This window comes from Argopecten irradians, chromosome 9 (assembly GCF_041381155.1).
Source record: "Argopecten irradians isolate NY chromosome 9, Ai_NY, whole genome shotgun sequence".
Taxonomy (NCBI): domain Eukaryota; kingdom Metazoa; phylum Mollusca; class Bivalvia; order Pectinida; family Pectinidae; genus Argopecten; species Argopecten irradians.
The window spans coordinates 39,159,102-39,179,993 of record NC_091142.1 but is presented as its reverse complement, the minus strand read 5'-3'; the positions used below and the strand labels follow the sequence as shown (position 1 = coordinate 39,179,993).

The 20,892-nt window shown below is 36.8% G+C and overlaps 2 protein-coding genes across 4 annotated transcripts in view; one reads left to right on the top strand and one right to left on the bottom strand.

Moving 5' to 3' along the window:
• LOC138332293 (leupaxin-like) overlaps positions 1-17,230 on the top strand; it is a 68,188-nt gene extending 50,958 nt beyond the window's left edge. For all 3 annotated transcript variants that reach the window (XM_069280325.1, XM_069280326.1, XM_069280324.1), the window contains exons 2-10: positions 2,954-3,522; positions 8,729-8,945; positions 9,414-9,621; positions 10,263-10,467; positions 10,936-11,205; positions 11,479-11,652; positions 12,761-12,876; positions 13,690-13,804; positions 14,396-17,230. In XM_069280325.1, the coding sequence (XP_069136426.1) occupies positions 2,954-3,522; positions 8,729-8,945; positions 9,414-9,621; positions 10,263-10,467; positions 10,936-11,205; positions 11,479-11,652; positions 12,761-12,876; positions 13,690-13,804; positions 14,396-14,662 (2,141 nt within the window). In that variant the 3' untranslated portion in view covers positions 14,663-17,230. The remainder of the gene's footprint in view (positions 1-2,953; positions 3,523-8,728; positions 8,946-9,413; positions 9,622-10,262; positions 10,468-10,935; positions 11,206-11,478; positions 11,653-12,760; positions 12,877-13,689; positions 13,805-14,395) is intronic.
• Positions 17,231-19,004: 1,774 nt separating this feature from the next.
• Positions 19,005-20,273, bottom strand: LOC138330763 (uncharacterized). Its single transcript, XM_069278286.1, has 2 exons — positions 19,420-20,273; positions 19,005-19,212 (listed from the first exon to the last, which is right to left on the bottom strand). Exons 1-2 carry the CDS (start codon positions 20,271-20,273, stop codon positions 19,005-19,007), a joined length of 1,062 nt encoding a protein of 353 aa, XP_069134387.1.
• Between the last annotated feature and the right edge of the window lie 619 nt (positions 20,274-20,892).

Sequence of the window (20,892 nt, the reverse complement as noted above, 5' to 3'; positions counted from 1 at the left end):
CCCAGGACCACTGACTGCAGTATATATTAGGTTTGGAGTCACACCACAGTGTATACTATATACAACTTACTGAATCAGCCACTGTCTCCTCCTCATCCGATAAAATGCTCAAGTTTGTCAAGAAATCTCCAAAGTTACCCAGGAAGGAAGAAATTGAGTATTTTATTTTTTTTCATTTCTGTGTGAAAATGTTGGATATTTTTTTATTCAGCCGATGTGGTGGAGCTGATGTTTTGCTGACGATCATATCGGCACAGGGCAGTTTCTTATGTTACATGTACACAAACTCTGTGGTGTATGTATACTGTATTGATACTAGGGATTATAGCTAATGATCTGACTGTTGTATTAGTGATGTTTACTCAGAAAACGCCATGGATTAAATGACCAGGAACAAATCTGTAGATTTGGATATTAATTAACGTGATTTGGATGTTAATTAATGTGATTTGGATATTAATTAACGTAATTTGGATATTGATTAACACGATTTGGATATTAATTAATGTCATATGAATGCGAACTTGAAGTAACACTACATATTGACGTATTAGTTATATTATAGTATTGATTAAAGTTGAAGTGATACAGCACTTTAATTCTGAACATTAATAAATAGAGGATTTTAATCAATTTTATATTAGGACATAAAAATTGTAATATATATATTCTATCATATATGTTAATTGTCAATCTAATTGTCACTTGCAGAAATCAATGACAACATCTGATCTGAAAAATGTATTTTAAGACACATGTTTTAAAACTATCCTTGCAATTTATTAATCTATGCTAGTCTGATGAAGGAGCAAGCCTGCTAAATCCAATTTGACATACTTAGATTTGAGTAGAGACATTAATTAATTATATATATATATATAATTAGCTCACTCCAATTGATCTATATATAATCAGCTGTGTATTAGTTTAACACAATACTTTATACGTAATGAGCCTAAAAGAGCAAATGAGCCTAGGTTAGCAAAACCAATTGTTTATCTCTCTAGCTGTATGTTCTTCTATCAGTCAGACATTCTTACAGGATATTAATCTTGGTTTTGTGTACCTGTGGTGCTTGGACTTCTGACTTACTGGTACTTAGTCTAACTGATTGAGCAAAAGAAAAGTTCTAGCTAGCCGAGAATTTTGTTGTGGCTCGGGTTACACATATTTTAAAAACCTATTTTTTTTTATATATATATTTCAAAACCAGAAATTTACACTAAAATATTAATTAATGTTTGAGCTCATGTCCTTGCCCCCTTCGTCCCTTACTGTGACAGTACTATGTTCTGTAAGATCTGGTCTATGGGGGGATCTTTGTATATTCAGAAACATGTGGAATCAATTACTTAAGATTGTGACAAAACCTACAGGAAGCCATATATCTGTTAGTGGCTTGTTACAGACTGATTATGTAACTGTTAGTGTTTATAGGTTCTGTCAATAGGATGTAGATATTTTACGTCCTGCGAAATTTGTTGGTTATCTCAAAAATGATGGATGTGTATTGACCTGTCACTGGCTTACTGATCTTCGTGGGTCGTGGTGGCTGACTGGTTGAGGTGTTCTGACATATTGCCATTAGCCCTCCACCTTTTGGTATCATATCAATATCCCACTTGTGTATATAGTACATACTGACCGCTGGTCAATGGTTCAGCTTTCTTCCACCTTTTTGAACCTCCTAAAATGACCGTGGCTGTCAATAGGACAAATCAATTGAAATCTTTTACAAGTACATATTATTGGGTGATCGGGTGGCGTAGTGGTTAATCCACTCGCCTTTCACCTAGCCGGCCGGGGTTCGATCCCCGGCACAGACGTGAAAAGGTTAGGGGTCACCTGCCCGATCACGTGGGTTTTCCCCGGGCACTCCGGTTTCCTCCCACACTAAGATCCCTCGCGCGCTTACATCCGGGCCATCGAGAGTGATTTACATAAGTTATATAACTTGTTTCGTAATCGATGTAAAATAAATAAAGTTTATATTTTACATATTACCTAATGATCTTTTTACTGTTGTTTATATGTTCGAATTTTTCTGTTGTTACAATACCGTTGTTTATATGTTCGTATTTTTCTGTTGTTACAATACCGTTGTTTATATGTTCGTATTTTTCTGTTGTTACTATACCGTTGTTTATTTGTTCGTATTTTTCTGTCATTGCTGTACTGTTGTTTCTATGTTCCTGTTTTTCTGTCATTGCTGTACCGTTGTTTCTATGTTCCTGTTTTTCTGTTGTTACTATACGGTTGTTTATATGTTCGTATTTTTCTGCCATTGCTGTACAGTTGTTTATATGTTCGTATTTTTCTGTTGTTACAATACCGTTGTTTATATGTTTGTATTTTTCTGTTGTTACAATACCGTTGTTTATATGTTCGTATTTTTCTGTTGTTACTATACCGTTGTTTATATGTTCGTATTTTTCTGTTGTTACTATACCGTTGTTTATATGTTCGTATTTTTCTGTCATTGCTGTACCATTGTTTATATGTTCATGTTTTTCTGTTGTTACAATACGGTTGTTTATATGTTCGTATTTTTCTGTTGTTACAATACCGTTGTTTATATGTTCGTATTTTTCTGTTGTTACTATACGGTTGTTTATATGTTCGTATTTTTCTGCCATTGCTGTACAGTTGTTTATATGTTCCTGTTTTTCTGTTGTTACTATACCGTTGTTTATATGTTCGTATTTTTCTGTCATTGCTGTACCGTTGTTTTGATGTTCCTGTTTTTCTGTTGTTACTATACCGTTGTTTATATGTTCGTATTTTTCTGTTGTTACAATACCGTTGTTTATATATTCGTATTTTTCTGTTGTTAATATACCGTTGTTTATATGTTCGTATTTTTCTGTCATTGCTGTACCATTGTTTATATGTTCATGTTTTTCTGTTATTACTATACTGTTGTTTATATGTTGCTGTTTTTCTGTCGTTATAGATGCCTTACTAGCCGACCTCCAGTCAACGACTGCCCAGATAAACCAGTACCAACATCAATCTGCCCCTAATCCGCAGTCTCCACAGCCAGACCAGCGCCAACAGTACCAACAACAGAACCATCAGCCACAACGTCAGTACAGCAACGAACAACAGAACCATCACGACTTGTCGTATGATCAACAACAGATTCCAGTAAATAACTCGTATGATAATCGGCACGTGCCACAGTCGCCGGGGTACAATAGTAGACAGGTACCACATTCACCAGGATATGATAATCGGCAAATTCCACAGTCACCTGGGTATGATAATCGCCAGGTGCAACATTCACTAGGTTACGATAATCGCCAACAAGTGCAACAATCGCCAGGATACGATAATCGCCAAGTTCAGTACTCGCCTGGGTACGAACAACAACAACAACAGGTTCAGAGGCAGCACAGTTATCAAAGCCAGAGTAGTCATCATTCAGGGGGAGGGAATCGCAGCGAAACCCCACCCCCGCTCCCTCCGCCCCCACCCCAGGAGGTCCTCGACAGTATACCCCCTCCCCGCCAGTTTGATGAGGTGAGTTGACTTGGCATGGCAATCTGTCAGTTTGACAAAAAATTGAATTACAGGATATTATTGAATCACATAGACTTGTAACTTTCAATTTACCACAATTGGGTATCAAGTCATTACTATTGTTGGTTGGATATGTGCATATGATTTAATGTGGAAGAAAACCAGAGTACTAGAGGAAAACCTGTTTAAAAGTCATATAAAGTGTAGTTTTGTGATCGTTACCTGTGTTTTTGAAAATTTATCTACTTATAGAAGCGAGGTGTAATTTTGTAATGTTATATATTGTTGATAATATCTTGTAGCTTATAAAACCCACATGTAATAATTGAATATTTTTGGGGAGCTAGCTGTGTATTTGCATGTGGAAAAGCGAGAAATATTAAAAGTTGTTTGTTTGAGTTAGGTATAGACAATAGCATTGTGGTATATATATCTCAATCCCTTGGATATCTCTGGTAGATCCCGATCGCTCGGTATGACCAGAATGTCTGACTACTAAGGAAATACAGGTGGACATACAATTGGTCCAGTGTTGGCCGCATTCCTCCTACATTCCACGTGACAATACGACATTCCAATCATGTGCAGTACACCACATCCATCATGCACATCCCTGATAAGTTTCTCACTGTACATGTGTAAATCTGTGTTCAGGATATCCTGTCAGGATAAGGCCTATTATAGCTCAATTACAAACAACAATCCCCTTTCTCATGTTTTCAAAACATGTTCTATTTATGTTTCTAAAAGATTAATCAGATTTCTTAGAATATTATTCAATTCACAACCATATAACACTTGATATTTTTCTGTTGTAAAAAACATTTTACAGTGTAGTCATGGTTATTTATTTACTTTCCTATAAATCAGGAAATGTAACCATTGCAATCTTAATAAGATTTCTTAGAATATCATTCAATCAACAATCATAAATATAATACTTAGCATTCTTATGTTGTCAAAACATATTTTATTTATAATTATTTACTTTCTTATAAATTAGGAAGTTAACCATTGCAATTTTAATTAGTACAAATGTCATATAATTTACATTATATAACACTCCACTTTATTATGTTGTCAAAACATATATTTTATTCCTAATTATTTATTCACTTTAGTATGAATCAGGAAATCTTGAGACACTTTCTTAGACAGAAATATCATTCCATTTTATCGTATAGTTGTATATATATGCTGTAGTTCTAAGGAAAGTTTATATTTAAAACCCTCTGTACAATTATTGTATAAAGAAATGTTCTTTGCTTTATCTCTTTCCATAACTGTTTGAGTCTAGTGATCTTAGCCTTTTTGAGTGGTAAAGGATTTGGAAAGTTATAAGTTTGTCTTGTTAACAGTTGCTAGGCTATTACAACTTCTACAGGCGGCCTTTTTACCAGACCATACAGCACTACACGAACAGAAACATGTTAGGGTTTGCATTGTCTGTCAAATTGTTGGCATCCGAGAGCTTACCTAAATACCCTGTACTGATTGACGATAACTGTCAGGGAATCTGCAGAAAGATAACAACATTAAATCTAGGAAGATTGGAGTAGGTTTGTGAGTAATTGGTGACTATAAACAGGTGGTTTATCATGTATTTAATGACTACAAATAGACAGTAGTCAAAATAGATCTGTTCTTATATATAGATAAAAGTCTTATAGACAAACGTCTTATAGACAAACATCTTACAAACATAACGTCTTAAAGACACAGGCCTAAAGATATTGTTCTTGTGGACAAGTGGTCTCTTTGACATGTTATTGTATATTTATAGACTGGTGGTCTCTTTGACATGTTATTGTATATTTATAGACTGGTGGTCTCTTTGACAGGTTATTGTGTATTTATAGATTGGTGGTCTCTTTGACAGGTTATTGTGTATTTATAGACTGGTGGTCTCTAAGGCAGGTTGTTTTATATTTATTGTCAGGTGGTCTCTAAGGCGGGTTTGATTTGTCTGAAATAGTTCAATGGTCTCTTAATCAATATCGAGTTTGACTGCAGCAATACAGATTATTTTGTAGTGTATGAGTGCATGGTCTATATATGTATTAAATCTGTTATAAACAGGTAGTTTCTGGCACCTGACCCTAGCCCTATAAATCTGCATTACTATCTATTTCCGCTGGCTTAACAAGAGTCGTGCAATACTGGTTTATATACAAACAAGTAAAGGGCAGGTTCAGTAGAAGAAATGTGGTATTTTTCTGACTGACACAGTAATACTTACTTTATTGGCCATTTCACTTTCCGTTGGTACCTGTTCCATGATAAAGTAACTGATTGCTTTGGTACAGAAATATGGTACTTGTCTCTCTATCTAATAGTGCAGGTTGTATTTTTACTGATAAGACGGTTCTCTCCCTGTCGAAGGATGGCAATTTGCCTGGTTTTAGAGATAGTGAGATATGGTTTAGGATACTGTATATATAGTTTGTATGTATATAATCTGAATCACAGATTACATCACACAAAAAGTACATCATTAACATTTAAAAGGATTCCTAAAGAAATAATACCTGTAATTAAAAAATAAAGGTGGATTTGAAAATCATTTCAATCATTAGATGATTAAATATGAGTGCTTATCTAATATAGAATTAATAGCTTTGTTTGTTTGATAATGTCCTGGTTATAGCCAAGGTCATTTAATAAATATAAGGACATACAAGATTTAGGAGACGGAGGAAAGCCTTAGTACCCAGAGAAAAACCAATGGCCTAAAGTCAGTACCTTGTAACTGCCCCACATGGCCTAGTGGGTAAGATGTCTAGATATTTCACAACAGGTCCTCTCCACCTCTGGGTCGCGAGTTTGAATCCCATGTGGGGCAGATGCCATGTACTGATCGCTGGTTGGTGGTTTTTCTCCAGGTACTCTGCCTTTCCTCCAATATCAAACCTGACACGTCCCTACATGACCCTGGCTGCCAATAGGACATTAAACAAATTAAACCTAAACCCCCACATGGGATTCGAACATGCGACCTAGAGGGCTTGTGGTGATATGTCATAACACCTTAACGGCTCGACATCGCAGCTCCCAAGATTTAGCATAGTTTAGCAAAACTGTAAATAAATATTGACACTTTTATTTACTACTTTAGAAATAACTCAGAGAATCCACAAATATGTATTTAACTACAGAGTATTACTAAATAACTGAAGTATTTGAATATGATATGGGTTCTGAAATGAAAGGAATTATTGACTTTATGAAATCTATAAATATAAAAGGAACATTTGCCCACAACTGTCGTGTGTTATAGTGGTGATTTACTGTTGGTGTACACCATTACTGCTTGGGTAACCCTATAGCCAAGACTTTATATTGTTCTGGCTTATGTCACGCAAATATTTTGATAGTTTTGACTCAGTACCTCAAATATTTTGAATCAATACAATAATGGTGTGATGCCTATTGACTCTGTATCTGAGATATTTCTAATCAATTAAATAGCTGTGGTTATCAGTGAGTGGTAATTCCGACATTATTTCTACCGTTGACCTTGCCACTCAGTTGTGTCTGATAACTACGTTATACTGTTAGTTCCTAGCTGTTTTACATAAACGGTCCTCTTTACGGAATCCATAACCAGGGCACAGTCTATTCTACAACCCAGGAATATATCTGTAACCAGGGAACAGTATTCTACAACCCAGGAATATATCTGTAACCAGGGTACAGTCTATTCTACAACCCAGGAATATATCTGTAACCAGGGAACAGTATTCTACAACCCAGGAATATATCTGTAACCAGGGTACAGTCTATTCTACAATCCAGGAATATATCTGTAACCAGGGTACAGTCTATTCTACAACCCAGGAATATATCTGTAACCAGGGAACAGTATTCTACAACCCAGGAATATATCTGTAACCAGGGTACAGTCTATTCTACAACCCAGGAATATATCTGTAACCAGGGAACAGTATTCTACAACCCAGGAATATATCTGTAACCAGGGTACAGTCTATTCTACAACCCAGGTATATATCTGTAACCAGGGAACAGTATTCTACAACCCAGGAATATATCTGTAACCAGGGTACAGTCTATTCTACAATCCAGGAATATATCTGTAACCAGGGTACAGTCTATTCTACAACCCAGGAATATATCTGTAACCAGGGTACAGTCTATTCTACAACCCAGGAATATATCTGTAACCAGGGAACAGTATTCTACAACCCAGGAATATATCTGTAACCAGGGTACAGTCTATTCTACAACCCAGGAATATATCTGTAACCAGGGAACAGTCTATTCTACAACCCAGGAATATATCTGTAACCAGGGAACAGTATTCTACAACCCAGGAATATATCTGTAACCAGGGTACAGTCTATTCTACAACCCAGGAATATATCTGTAACCAGGGAACAGTATTCTACAACCCAGGAATATATCTGTAACCAGGGTACAGTCTATTCTACAACCCAGGTATATATCTGTAACCAGGGAACAGTCTATTCTATAACCCAGGAATATCTCAGTTCTGATTGATATACAACATTGTAGGTGGTAGTTAACTTAAGATCATTGTCACCGACCGTCCTTCTGATAAAATGTGTGTGATGTCTAGACCATGTCTAATCCATGGTTGTGTGAGAATATGACACTTATAATTCTTGTCTAATCTGTAACCTATAAGCAGTACGGGAATTAGGACTATTTTTATGTAGAATGATAATGATAATGATTAATGTAGGATCTGTAGTCTGTCTGTAATTGATCAGCAGTGGTTGCCAAATGGTCAGATAGTTGTAATGTACTGGTAATAACAGGTGGGTTTTCTCTAGGCACTCTGGCTTTCCTCTTCCTCCAAAGCTTGGCATGTCCTTAACCACATTGACATCATAGGAAACAAAATACACTGAGTATGCAGCTCTTTCCTTCAAAATGGCATCAATTGAATGGCATATTTCTGAAACAAACACTGGTTTTAATGAACCTGTGGACACCGAGGGAATTACTGTGTTGTAAGCATAGTCTGTTATTCAAATCTTACAAACAACTTACAGGAAACTTACCATGTGAATGAAAAATACTACGTTATATATAACCATGAATTTGTTGTAAGTGGTTCACTGTATGTTTAGTATAGCCTTCCTGTTCAGAAGACAATTGATAAAGGTAAATTACCATTTGTATATTTTGACATAAAAGGTAATGACTATACTTTTACTTACAGCCGTTGTACGAAGGGCAGAGTGTGACTGTGATTCGAGATAGAACACCAAGCTCCGGAACCTCCCGAAGTTCAGACCCTTATTTCGACAAATCCCCTGCTTCCCCTCCTGCACCCAAACAGATGTCGACATTGACCAATAACCTGTCCGAGCTAGACCAGCTCCTACAGGACCTCAATTCGGCCCAGTTTATGGCTGAAGTGGACAAACGCAATGTCTGTAAGTGTATTTATAGGATGTTAAACGGTTTGTGATTAATTAGATGCACTGCTTTTGTTTGGATATTTAATTGGAGCCTTGGACCTTGAACCTTGGATTAACCTGAGCTCAGAACTGTACCCAAACAGGAATCAATTCTTGTATTTATTATGTTTTACATTTTATGTAGTATATTATATAATTGACCTCTTTATAGACAGGACACCAGTCTATAAAGGACATTTAAAGGACAACAGTACTGTTACAAGGTTACAAAGGTTTATGACAAAATAAGCAGAAAATCAAGCCAAATTCTCTGAAAGATATCCACTATAAGATGGTGGTATATTTAAGGATAATAAAGAATGTCCTTCCGTCTTTTGTCTATGACTTCATAACCCCGAATGATATTGAGAATAATGCTTAATTAAATGCAAGCTTTAAGTAATTGTCCTTTCAAAAATGTAATATTGTGTCAATTATTTTCAGCGAATCAACATATTGTTAACGGAGGAGGAGGAGGTGGTGGAGGAGGGATAGAAGTAAATGGAGGAGGAGGGGTTAATGGAGGAGGCAAGGCTAGACCCCCTCCTCCTGTAGCTCCCAAACCTAACCGTAACGAAAACAGGAACACTGTGGATAATCTTCTGGACCAATTAGAAAGTGCACTGCCTGAGAGGGCCAACAATTATAGGGGGTAGGTATAGTATATGTAACAGCATTTTCTGATATGGTCAATAGTTACAAGGAGTAGGTATATCAAATAATAACAGCTTTGTCATAAATAAAACACTTGTGAATATTAGCAATTTCAAGCCAATCTGATTGAAATTTTAATCATCATATTGGTGTTGGATAAGTAGTCATGTTCATAAGATCTAAATGATTACCATACAATTAGATTTTATCAGCCAATCAGAAACCGTCTCTCATACACTTTCAGTCACCATGTCATTGACAATTTTCTGGCTATTTCATTGTATCGACTGTAAATGCCAAGACAAAATGTGTTCCAACAGATTTCCAAAACTTGCGAAACTGCCATTTAATTTGGCTAATGAGAAAATCATCTGAACATATCCTTCTATTGGCCACTGAGAAGATCTTTAACTCATTCACCCATAAAAATTTGTAATGAACTATTCCAGCCTCTGAAATGGAAGGGTTCAAATGTGTATTCAGGGGTGAATAAGTTAACATACTTTAACATAATATAGAAAATTGTAAAATGAATTTTAATACATGCAGATGGAAGTTATTTGTATGAGAAATTAGAAAACTAGACTGTATGAAGCTATATCCTTATGTATGACATTAATTTGTTGTTATACCCTGTAGCCCCGAGCCTGGTGATAATGATAACTATGAATACACCCCCGACCAACAGACGGCCCAAACAAACGCCATGAATAATGTACACCAAGTCAGCAATGTACAACGCTACAACCAAAACAACATCGCGGTCTCACAACAGCAGTTACCTCCCCCTTCCACAGCCACTAGGGAGCTGGACGACCTCATGGCCACACTGTCCGAATTCAAGGTAACAACCCTTTGTTTATCTGTCTAAAATAAAAACCATTAGCTTCTATTGAATATAAAGTACATTACTTCAAACATGACATTTTATAAGCTTAACCTAACAAGCATATATCCTTCAACCCGTCTTAAGAATATTAGAATCATCAAGGAAATTACTAGGTAATGTTATCTTACTTTCAATGATATGTCTCTTCTAAGTGTCCCGACTAAAGGGAAATAATCTGGTTAAGATTCAGGTTAGCAAATCAGCTATTCAACACAGTTTCTAAAGCTCATTTTCAACAAAATTAAATTTTCCATGAAAATGACAGACAAATATGATGTACAATAAGTGACTTCCTTGTAATATGTATACTGTAAACACAGACTATTGAATGTGTCCTGTAAACTTCCTTCCTGTTATTCTGTTCCTCCAACATGTTCCTGCATTGTGGTATAGGTATCTAACACTACTGTACTGTATTTGTAGGTATCTAACGCCCAGCAACGACAGCAGCAGATGTCCATGCCCCACGCCCGCTCACCCTCACCACACAGTGAACCCTCCTACGCTCGACCACAAAAGAGTCGGAACGCCTCCCAGGGATCAGCCCCTCCTACCCCTGCCCCCCAGCCTACCGGCTACGGCGGACAGCTGGAGAGCATGCTTGGTGACCTTGAGAGTGATATGAACAGACAGGGGGTCAGTACGACCTCCAAGGGTACATGTGGAGCATGTAACCAACAGGTAGTAGGACAGGTGAGTGTACTCCAGGTGGGATTTACCAATGTAGGTCACTGTCACCTAGGTTTGGAATATGGCTATCATTGGTATTACTGGTATTTATTTCCATTTTTAATATTATTACAAAATATACTTATTTAAATTTTTTATTCTGTTGAGAATAAAACAGATTTAATTGTGCTTAATAGTATGCTGTATAAACTGTTGTAACTTAAAAGACCACCCATGAATTAAATTGGAAAGAGTCTGTTGCTAAGAATTACACCCATTTTAATCTGATTTTCACAGGTGATAACTGCCCTTGGTAAGGTGTGGCACATAGAACACTTCATCTGTTCACACTGTAACCTTCCACTCGGAACCAAGAACTTCTACGAACGAGACGGTGGAGCCTACTGCGAGGAGGATTATCATCGACTGTTTGCCCCCAAATGTGCCTACTGTAATGGTCCCATTGTAGATGTGAGTAGATTATCATCGACTGTTTGCCCCCAAATGTGCCTACTGTAACAGTCCCATTGTAGATGTGAGTAGATTATCATCGACTGTTTGCCCCCAAATGTGCCTACTGTAACAGTCCCATTGTAGATGTGAGTAGATTATCATCAACTGTTTGCCCCCAAATGTGCCTAATGTAACAGTCCCATTGTAGATGTGAGTTGATTATCATCAACTGTTTGCCCCCAAATGTGCCTACTGTAACAGTCCCATTGTAGATGTGAGTAGATTATCATTGACTGTTTGCCCCCAAATGTGCCTACTGTAACAGTCCCATTGTAGATGTGAGTTGATTATCATCAACTGTTTGCCCCCAAATGTGCCTACTGTAATGGTCCCATTGTAGATGTGTGTAGATTATCATCAACTGTTTGCCCCCAAATGTGCCTACTGTAACAGTCCCATTGTAGATGTGAGTAGATTATCATCGATTGTTTGCCCCCAAATGTGCCTACTGTAACGGTCCCATTGTAGATGTGAGTAGATTATCATCAACTGTTTGCCCCCAAATGTGCTTACTGTAACGGTCCTATTGTATGTATGAGTTGGAATCCTGAATCATTTTGAACACGACATAACGCCATTTGGTCAGTCGATGTAACTTGGAATTCCATAATTTGTAGCCCAATCTGGTTGTTACTATTTCATTAATTGGAGCCAAGAGTTCAGCTTATATTATCAAAGATTCTGAAATGGCTTCTCTGTATGTTTCCTATTGTCAGAATCGAAGCACTCCTCATGGTTTTGGCAGTAGATGCTAGCATTAAAAACAAACCTGTTTTAGTAGGTTCTGTATTATAGACTGTTGGACCAACCTCAATGTGTATTACTGTAATACTATGTTGATACTCTAAAATATTCTGATAATTGGTTTGTTTGGGTTCAGCTTCCTTCTGTGAGTTTGTTTCCCTACTGTAAACCATAGAAAACAATGCCATTATACGATATATCCTTGTATTGTAAACTGTGAGTGTAAACCCTCGTCAGAGTGGCTGTGTACGGCCAGACTTTTGTGCTGTCACGAGTGACATGTCGGAGGTGAAATAGATTGTAAACTGTTGTGTATTTACAGAAATGTGTGACGGCTATAGGTAAGACTTGGCATCCTGAACATTTCTTCTGTGCCCAGTGTGGACGACCATTCGGAGAGGAAGGTTTCCATGAAAAAGACAACAATGCTTACTGCAGGTTAGTGTGACTACTTTCTATAGAAACTTTCGCAGCTACAAAATCACCCTGCATACTTTGGTATTCAGAGGAAGAGTACAGAAACCTTGTATCCACCAACTTAACTCTATTGACATTGGCTCTATTACCTACATACACTTTCTATAGTATTCCAACATTATTATATTTTTATAGTTCTACACACTACACTGATCCTTGATGTCTGTTTGATACTTGCACTCATATGACCCTGATTTTCTGTATCTTCAAAGTAACTCAGTTGTTTGGGGAAAAAACAATGCATTAATCATGTAATTACATCTTGAGTGATAGTTAAATTTTGTTGAAAGAGAATTAAATTAGATATAGAATCGACACCCCTTTAGAACAATTTTACACAGATTTGAACTGCATATAGATATTGTTAAGGATTCTCAACTGCTGACAAATGGTATTTTTTTTCTCTATCAAAAACTGGTGCAGATGATTAAGAATTTGTCTTCAGTTACAAAAGATACTAAATTTACACCATTACCACCATTGACAAGTGTGAGTTTTTAATTTGACTTCAGGATCGAATTATCAGAGATAATTAGTTGCGTCCCGAAAAAATCCATGACACTGGCTTATAAGGAATGAAGTGCAAAATGTACTGATTGTGCATGCACCAAAAGCAAAATAGATTATTTAATAATATTTTTTGTGCTAATTAGTTGTTCAAATGATGAGTATCGTTTATGCTCTGTTGGCGGTGAAGCATCTTTAATCAAGGAGACATAACTGAAAATATGTTAGTGAATGTAGAGTTATAAATTTTACCATCCTCCATTACAGACAAGATTACCTGGAGATGTTTGCCCCTCGCTGCGGAGGCTGTGGTAACCCCATCCTGGATAACTACATCTCGGCTCTCAGCCGACACTGGCACCCGGAGTGCTTCGTATGCAGGGTCAGTACTCATCAAGTATAGCTAGTTATAATGTCGTTGTAGTGCTTGGATTTATGTTGGTGAAACATAAAAAAGTAAACAACTTCAAACAATGACTTTTAATGTTAATTCATTGATTTTGTTTACCGTAAACAGAAATGACCATGTAAAGTGAGCTGACCTAGAAATATTAATTTTATTTGTCAGTCTTTGAAGTTTCTCGTTCTTAATATGACATTTCATTTTTAGAAATTGTTATAATTTTGAACAATCTTATATAGTTTGGATCAAGCACCAACAACATACAGATGCGATCTTTCTTTGTTGTATTTACATACCAAATGCAAGTACAATTGAACTTTATTAGGTCATGTATTGAACTTTGAACTTTATTTGGTCAAATTAGTATAATTTGAGGTATTTTGTTGGTTCTAAATAAAAAACATATTCTGTTCATACATTTTCAAGAAAACATGTCAATATAAACTTGAATACACTCTGATGACTTTACCATGATCCTGTTGACTTGTAATTAATGAGGTTTCACTATACGGTACTTCAAACAAAAATTGACATATATGGCATGCTGATAGATGTTTTTCTTATTGACAGGAATGTCACATGTCGTTTGGAGGGAGGAGCTTCTTCGATCACGAGGGTCAGCCCTATTGTGAGACTCACTACCATTTAAAGCGTGGCTCCCTGTGTGCTAGTTGTCAGAAGCCTATCACAGGACGCTGTATCACGGCCATGTTCAAGAAATTTCACCCGGAGCATTTCGTGTGTGCTTTCTGTTTAAAACAGCTCAATAAGGGAACATTCAAGGAACAGAACGACAAACCTTACTGTCACCCATGTTTTGTTAAACTTTTTGGCTGATTCTGTCGACTTACAAGTATTAAATTGATGAATGAGATAGAAAAGATATGTAATTTCTCTATGAATTCAAATTGTCTAATGGATGAACTACTGTTTGATAATGATAGTGATATTTACCTGTCTTCCAGCAGCAAATGTTGTATACTTCTAAATGGTCTCTACTGCTGGTCCACAACCAACCACGTATAGGCGAGACTAGGATACATTGCCCTTTGTATCATCAGATTTACCCTTGACACCTACATACGCCCAGTCCACCCGGAGTCATTTGCCTCCAGTTTAGTCCTTGTTAGGTTGATCAGGGGCCCTCATACTGTTGATCATGCCTATGATTATCTGATCAGAGTCAAGGTCATCATAGACCTCATTAAGTTGAGTCCACCATTAAACTAGCGCTGAGTCAAGTCCATCATAGAGATTTAGCTTTCAAGTCATTTCTATAAGAGTTTGCTCGGACTCAAATTCATCAGCGTCCTGTCATGCCAATATGAGTTCACTATGCTTTAAGTCCTTCATAGTTGCTCTGAGTAAACTTTTGGTATTGAACAAAAGTATCTTAAATGGTCCAAATGTCTGTGACAGTGTTTGTATAAGTGTGATATATCTGAGGTGTCGAAGAAATAAAATACTATATGTATTTGGCTTTAATAATCAATCTTGGTTTATATGACTTCAGGTGTCCTGGAGTATTAAGTTCTGACAGTTTACTTGTATTACTTGTAGACAAGCATCAGTAATGATTTGTTAAACAAAAACTGATGTGGCTGCCAAGGTAACGACTTTAATTTATAGAATACCTGAGTTACTGATCAAAGGTGGTAGTGGAATCATACCTGTTGTTAGAGAATATTTCACCTGGTTAGGTATTTCTGGTTTTATTATTTTAATTATTGTTTGATTCATTTATTAGAGCATTATAATTTTCCTATGCTATAGTTTTGCATGTGACTGATGAACCTTGCTCCCCCTACCTGACAACTTAGACTGTCCCATTCATAGATGCAGTCTAGTCTATGTTGATGAAGTGGGATAACAGGGTTCATCTGAGCCTTGTATACCCTACCAGGCTATTTAGACTGTTCCATTCTTTAAGACAGTCTAGTCTATGTTGATGATGTCGGGGTAACAGGGTACATCATCTTATTACTATATTTTAATGTGATAATTTATTTCTATAGGTGAAAATAATTATTTTTGTAACTATTATGATTATTTTATTTCTGATGCATGTTTATCTCACTTCTGGTCACAGTAAATATGGGTAAAGGTCAAGGTCATCAAACAAATAGTATATCTCCCTATGTCTGATATCAGTTTTGTAAATACAGTTTTCAAACCTTTCTTCAAGTTTCACTTTCATTTTCAAATCTTTATATGAATCAACAGTTCTGTCTGTTTAATTATGGATTTGTCATAACTTAGTTTGAGTAAAAAACATGATAACATATGATTGGCAGGTTTCTTGTTACAATCGAACACAAATCATTGTTGTGATATTTTGTTTATATTGGACACAAACCACTAAGCCTTTGTTTCATGTTGTGTCATCGTTATTTCTATATTTGTGCCTTGTTTGTGACTATATAACTCAGAATAACATGTAATCAATTTGTTTATTTTCATAAAGAAATAAGACCTGAAATGTCAAAATATGAAAACATCATGAAAACTAAGTATTCTGTAAATGGTGAGGTTTTAACGTACCTGAATTTCAGCACTCTATGCCAGATATAAACAAATTGTTTGTCAAATCAATACTATTATAGAAAAAATATTGGTACAAGCAATGAACTTAGCATAATTATTCTGAAGACAGACATTCAAAAGTGCTCAAAACTCTAAAACCTCTAAAAATATTTTCATTTACAGTATTTAAAATGGAATTTCTAGGATACCAATGATAAAAATGATGGCCTGAATTTTACCTTGAATATGTCTTTAATTAGATAATTATGTGTTATAATAAAACTTAATAGCAGTTAAAGGTCACTTTTAGTTGCCGTGGAAATCTTCATCACAAGTGTTATTCCTGATTTGTTTTACTTTCTGTCATAAAGAATTCTCTTTTTTATGATGAGATGATGAACAGAGATCTTATTTTCATAACGACTCATATTAAAATTTCCAAAGTGTGGTGATGGTTTAAATTAGGCAAGAAACAGATTTTTTTTCAAATTGAGATAGGAAGAAGCACACTGCTTATAAGGTTGGAAAAAGTATACCCCTAAAAACTGTAAAATGATAAACCTTTTTGTGAGACAGGTGCCCCATGGCTTTCTTCTTCATATACATAATGCATACAGTAATATGCATGGATTTAATATATTGTATTTAAACTTCAATGTGAAATGTATTTTTGTTACAATGTATTTGATAATACAATAAAAAAAATATTGTAAAAAAATTCCAAAGACTTGAGTATATCCTGGAAATGTATGTAATTGTGTTGTATATATTATATACCACTAGACACTTAACTCTCTGTAAACCTTCGCTCTTTCTGTATACTCATAAGTGAGCCTTTCAGCAGAGCTAATGCAATATGCTTTAATAAATCACAAAAATATATCCTATAGACTTTGTTGTTGTTCAGACGACCTGTTACTTAATTCACTGTTACTTAATTCATTTGTCTCTGAAGACACATTTAGGCTCTTCTAAATCAAAGATAGAGCAGTCCATTATGAAATTTCAGGGGTATTTAAGTTAGGTAACTTCTAGCATTTCTTTCAGTGGAAATAAGATTTTAGTTATCTTATCTAACAGGAGAAGAGGAAATACAGTGGCTGGACCAGAGTTTGAACCTGGGACCTCCAACTAGTAGTTGGCTGCTCTGTAAAAATAATTTTCCATTCATATTTGGAACCTGTTATGAACCTTGACTAATTTTCTAAAAGTTAAGTATTTTTTTTCTTTCTATCAATACTTTACGCAAACCCAACCTATAGTCATGGCGTCCAAAATGCAGAAATGCAAATCATTTTTCATCAAGAAATCTATGTTTTGAAATCCTGGTCACAGCACCAGTTTAGCAGGAAAGTATTGATAGTGCAGTGGAGCATTATAAATCATAATAGGTATACAATCTTCAATAGAATTTTTCTCAATGATTAAGTTGTATCATGAAATTTATTCACATTAATGATAAATCAAGAATGATTGTTCTTTAAATATCCTCAAATTCATCAGAAAAAGTACATAGTATGAAAAAATATAAACACCATATATAGATAATTTGTGGCTAATAACACAAATTATAAGATAAAAAAATAAGAATCAACACAGTTATTTATCAGGCCTTCAGACTATCTTCAGGCAATATCTTTATACACTTGGAAACATATGATGTTAGATGCAATTTCCACAAGAGAGGTAGGCAATGTGTATATACTGTGTTAGTGATATGCATATCCCATATACTATAGAATGAAAATATATATACAATGTATAGCAAAACACTGTTGAATCTTTTCTTTATGCAACTACAACCATGACGTACACACAGCATCAAATGAATAATAATTTAGACCTTTCTAAATATATTCCCAAAAGGAAGTATTTTATTGATTGGCAAAGCTTAAAAGTGCATGTTACGGTTGTAACTGAGCATAGGTCACTAAGAGAGTGCATGGCCTCAGTACATATAAACTGTATTTTTGATATGAAATATTTAACCACAGTCACAATACCCTAAGCAATATAACAAATCTTACTCCTGTAATTTTTTAACATTTAGCTTCACTGACGAAACATACCGTAATACATCAAATAAAGATGTAACAAAGGACATAAATCCATCTTCAAGGGTTTCAACCCTTGTCCTGGAACTCTCTTCGGATGGTGGGTCAGTAGGGGTGATCAATGCCTACTCTCCAACGGTTGGCTCCCATTTACTCTCGCCTCTGCGTATCCACAGACAACGGGATGCTTTCTCTGCCTCCTTCCCCAACTCTTTAATGGCAGTCTTCCTCGACTTCCCAGTGATGCCGAGGGCACCTAACATCCTCCAGCATGACTGACTGGAGAATCCTCGACAGCTTACCTCAACTGGGAAGTTCCATGCCTGCTAGCCTTTTCTTCCGCACTTGTCAGCCAACGCTGCATACTTTGTCCTTTTCCGCTCGTGCGCCGATTCACATCTTGTCTCCCAGGACACAGTCAGTTCCACCATTAATAGTTTCTTCTTTCTAGAAGATACTTGCACTATGTCTTGTATTAGTGCTGTCTCCACCACCTCTGGGAAGGCCAACTTTTTCCTTAGGTCCACACGCATCTCCCAGTGTCCTGCACATCCTAGGATGCCTAGGTTATTCTTTCTAGTTGATTTCGTTGTTGTTTGCCCCTACTTTTGAAACTGGATGAATATTGGTCCTTTCTGTATTCCCTTTTTCCTCTCTCTTTTCAAGGTGTCTGCAATCTTCCTTAGCACCTGGCCATGCTTCCATGTGTATTGCCCTTGTGCCAATGCCACTTCACGTGAAGAGAGGATGTGCTCTAGGCTTCCAACCCTGTCACACTGCGGACAAGTTGGATCTTCCACCAGTCCACATCTGTGAAGATTGGTAGGTGTTGGAAGTACATCGTATAGTGCTCTCAAGATGAACTGGAGCTGCTATGGCGTGTATTTCCATATCTCTGCCAAGGACAATTTCCTCTCTTCTGTTTCCCACCGGGTCCATGCCCCCTCACACCCCATTTCTACTGCTTTCACTCTCATTGCCTCTTCTTGTTGTTGAATAATTTCTCTCTGCACTTACTGTCTTCTCTCAGTTACATTGGCTTCTTTCCATCTAGTTGTCTGTCCTCTTCCCAACCCCTCTTTTCCTATGCAGACTGTCCCAACAATATCCTGGTGGTGAAGTTTGCTCTCTTCCTCAGATACAGCCTTGCTGGCTGACCACCTCCTTGTTCTCACCTCTACTCCTTCTTGTCTTACTTTCTCATCCCTGGAGTCTTTGAATGTCATGACAAGTCTTGCTTTCCTGGTCTTAAACTCCTCCACTAACGATGTTAATGGGAGCTGTAGTTTTGATGTCCGACTGTATGGTCCTGTTGATGAGAAGCACTGAGGAACCCCTAGCCATCTCCGGAGATGTTTACTTATTATCCTCTCAAGTCCATCGACTGTTGATACAGAGATCTCGTATAACATCAATGGCCAGGATAGTCGTCGGAGTAGTCCTTGTTGGAATATCCATACCTTGAAATTTTCCGGTAGACCTGTCTTGTCGATATTCCTCAGTCCTTCACAAACTAGCTGTTCTACCTTGCTGTTATTGTTAGAGTCATTCAAACTGTCGTCGTACCATTTCCCAAGACATTTGATAGGATGATTTCCCACTATAGATGGAATTTCCTTTCCCTGAATAAAAAGGTAAAATTTTCTAGTCACTCGGCCTTTCTTTAGGATCAGACATCTGAATTTGACTGCCTTAAATTTCATCCTGGCCCAGGATACTGTATCCTCCAATACAGTTAGGATCCACCTTGCATGGACATGCATTGTTGCGGTGATTGTTAAATCGTCCATGAATCCCCTGCTCGGTCGTTGTCTGATGTTGGTCCTAGACAGCAGGCCTCTCGTCTCTCTTTTCCCTGCTTCGAGGATCATGTTCATAGCCATATAATGAACAACACTACAGAAATTGTGCAGTCTACCACTACTGTAAATTCGTTGATTTTGGTCAAAAAACGAAATCCACGAAAATTAAACCCCCACGAAAATTAATGATTTCACAGTATTCCCTTCTCCAATTTCTGCCATGATGTTACATAGTCCTTGACCGCAAATCGCAGATGGATTCCTTGGAAATAACTTTGGGTGATTTCCATCACCTTCTCAGCGATGTGGTACTATTCCAGAGCTCTCTCTATCAATTTGTGTAGGACGGTGCCATACGCATTTGCAATGTCAAGCCATACTACTGTCAGGTCTCCACGGTTCACCTTTGATTTCCTGTTCAATTGACTTAATATACTTGTATGTTCCACACATCCAGAAAAACCGGGTACCCCAGCTTTCTGTGCTGATGTATCCACGTACATGTTAGAATTCATGTATGTTGTCATTCGCCTGGCCAACATAGAGAAGAAGATCTTTCCTTCCACATTCAGCAATGAGATTGTTCTGAACTATCCTAACCCTTTACAGTTTTCCTCCTTTGGGACAAAGCAGCCTTCGGCAGCTTGCCAGCATAGTGGTATCCTGCCTTTCCTCCAGACCACTTTCA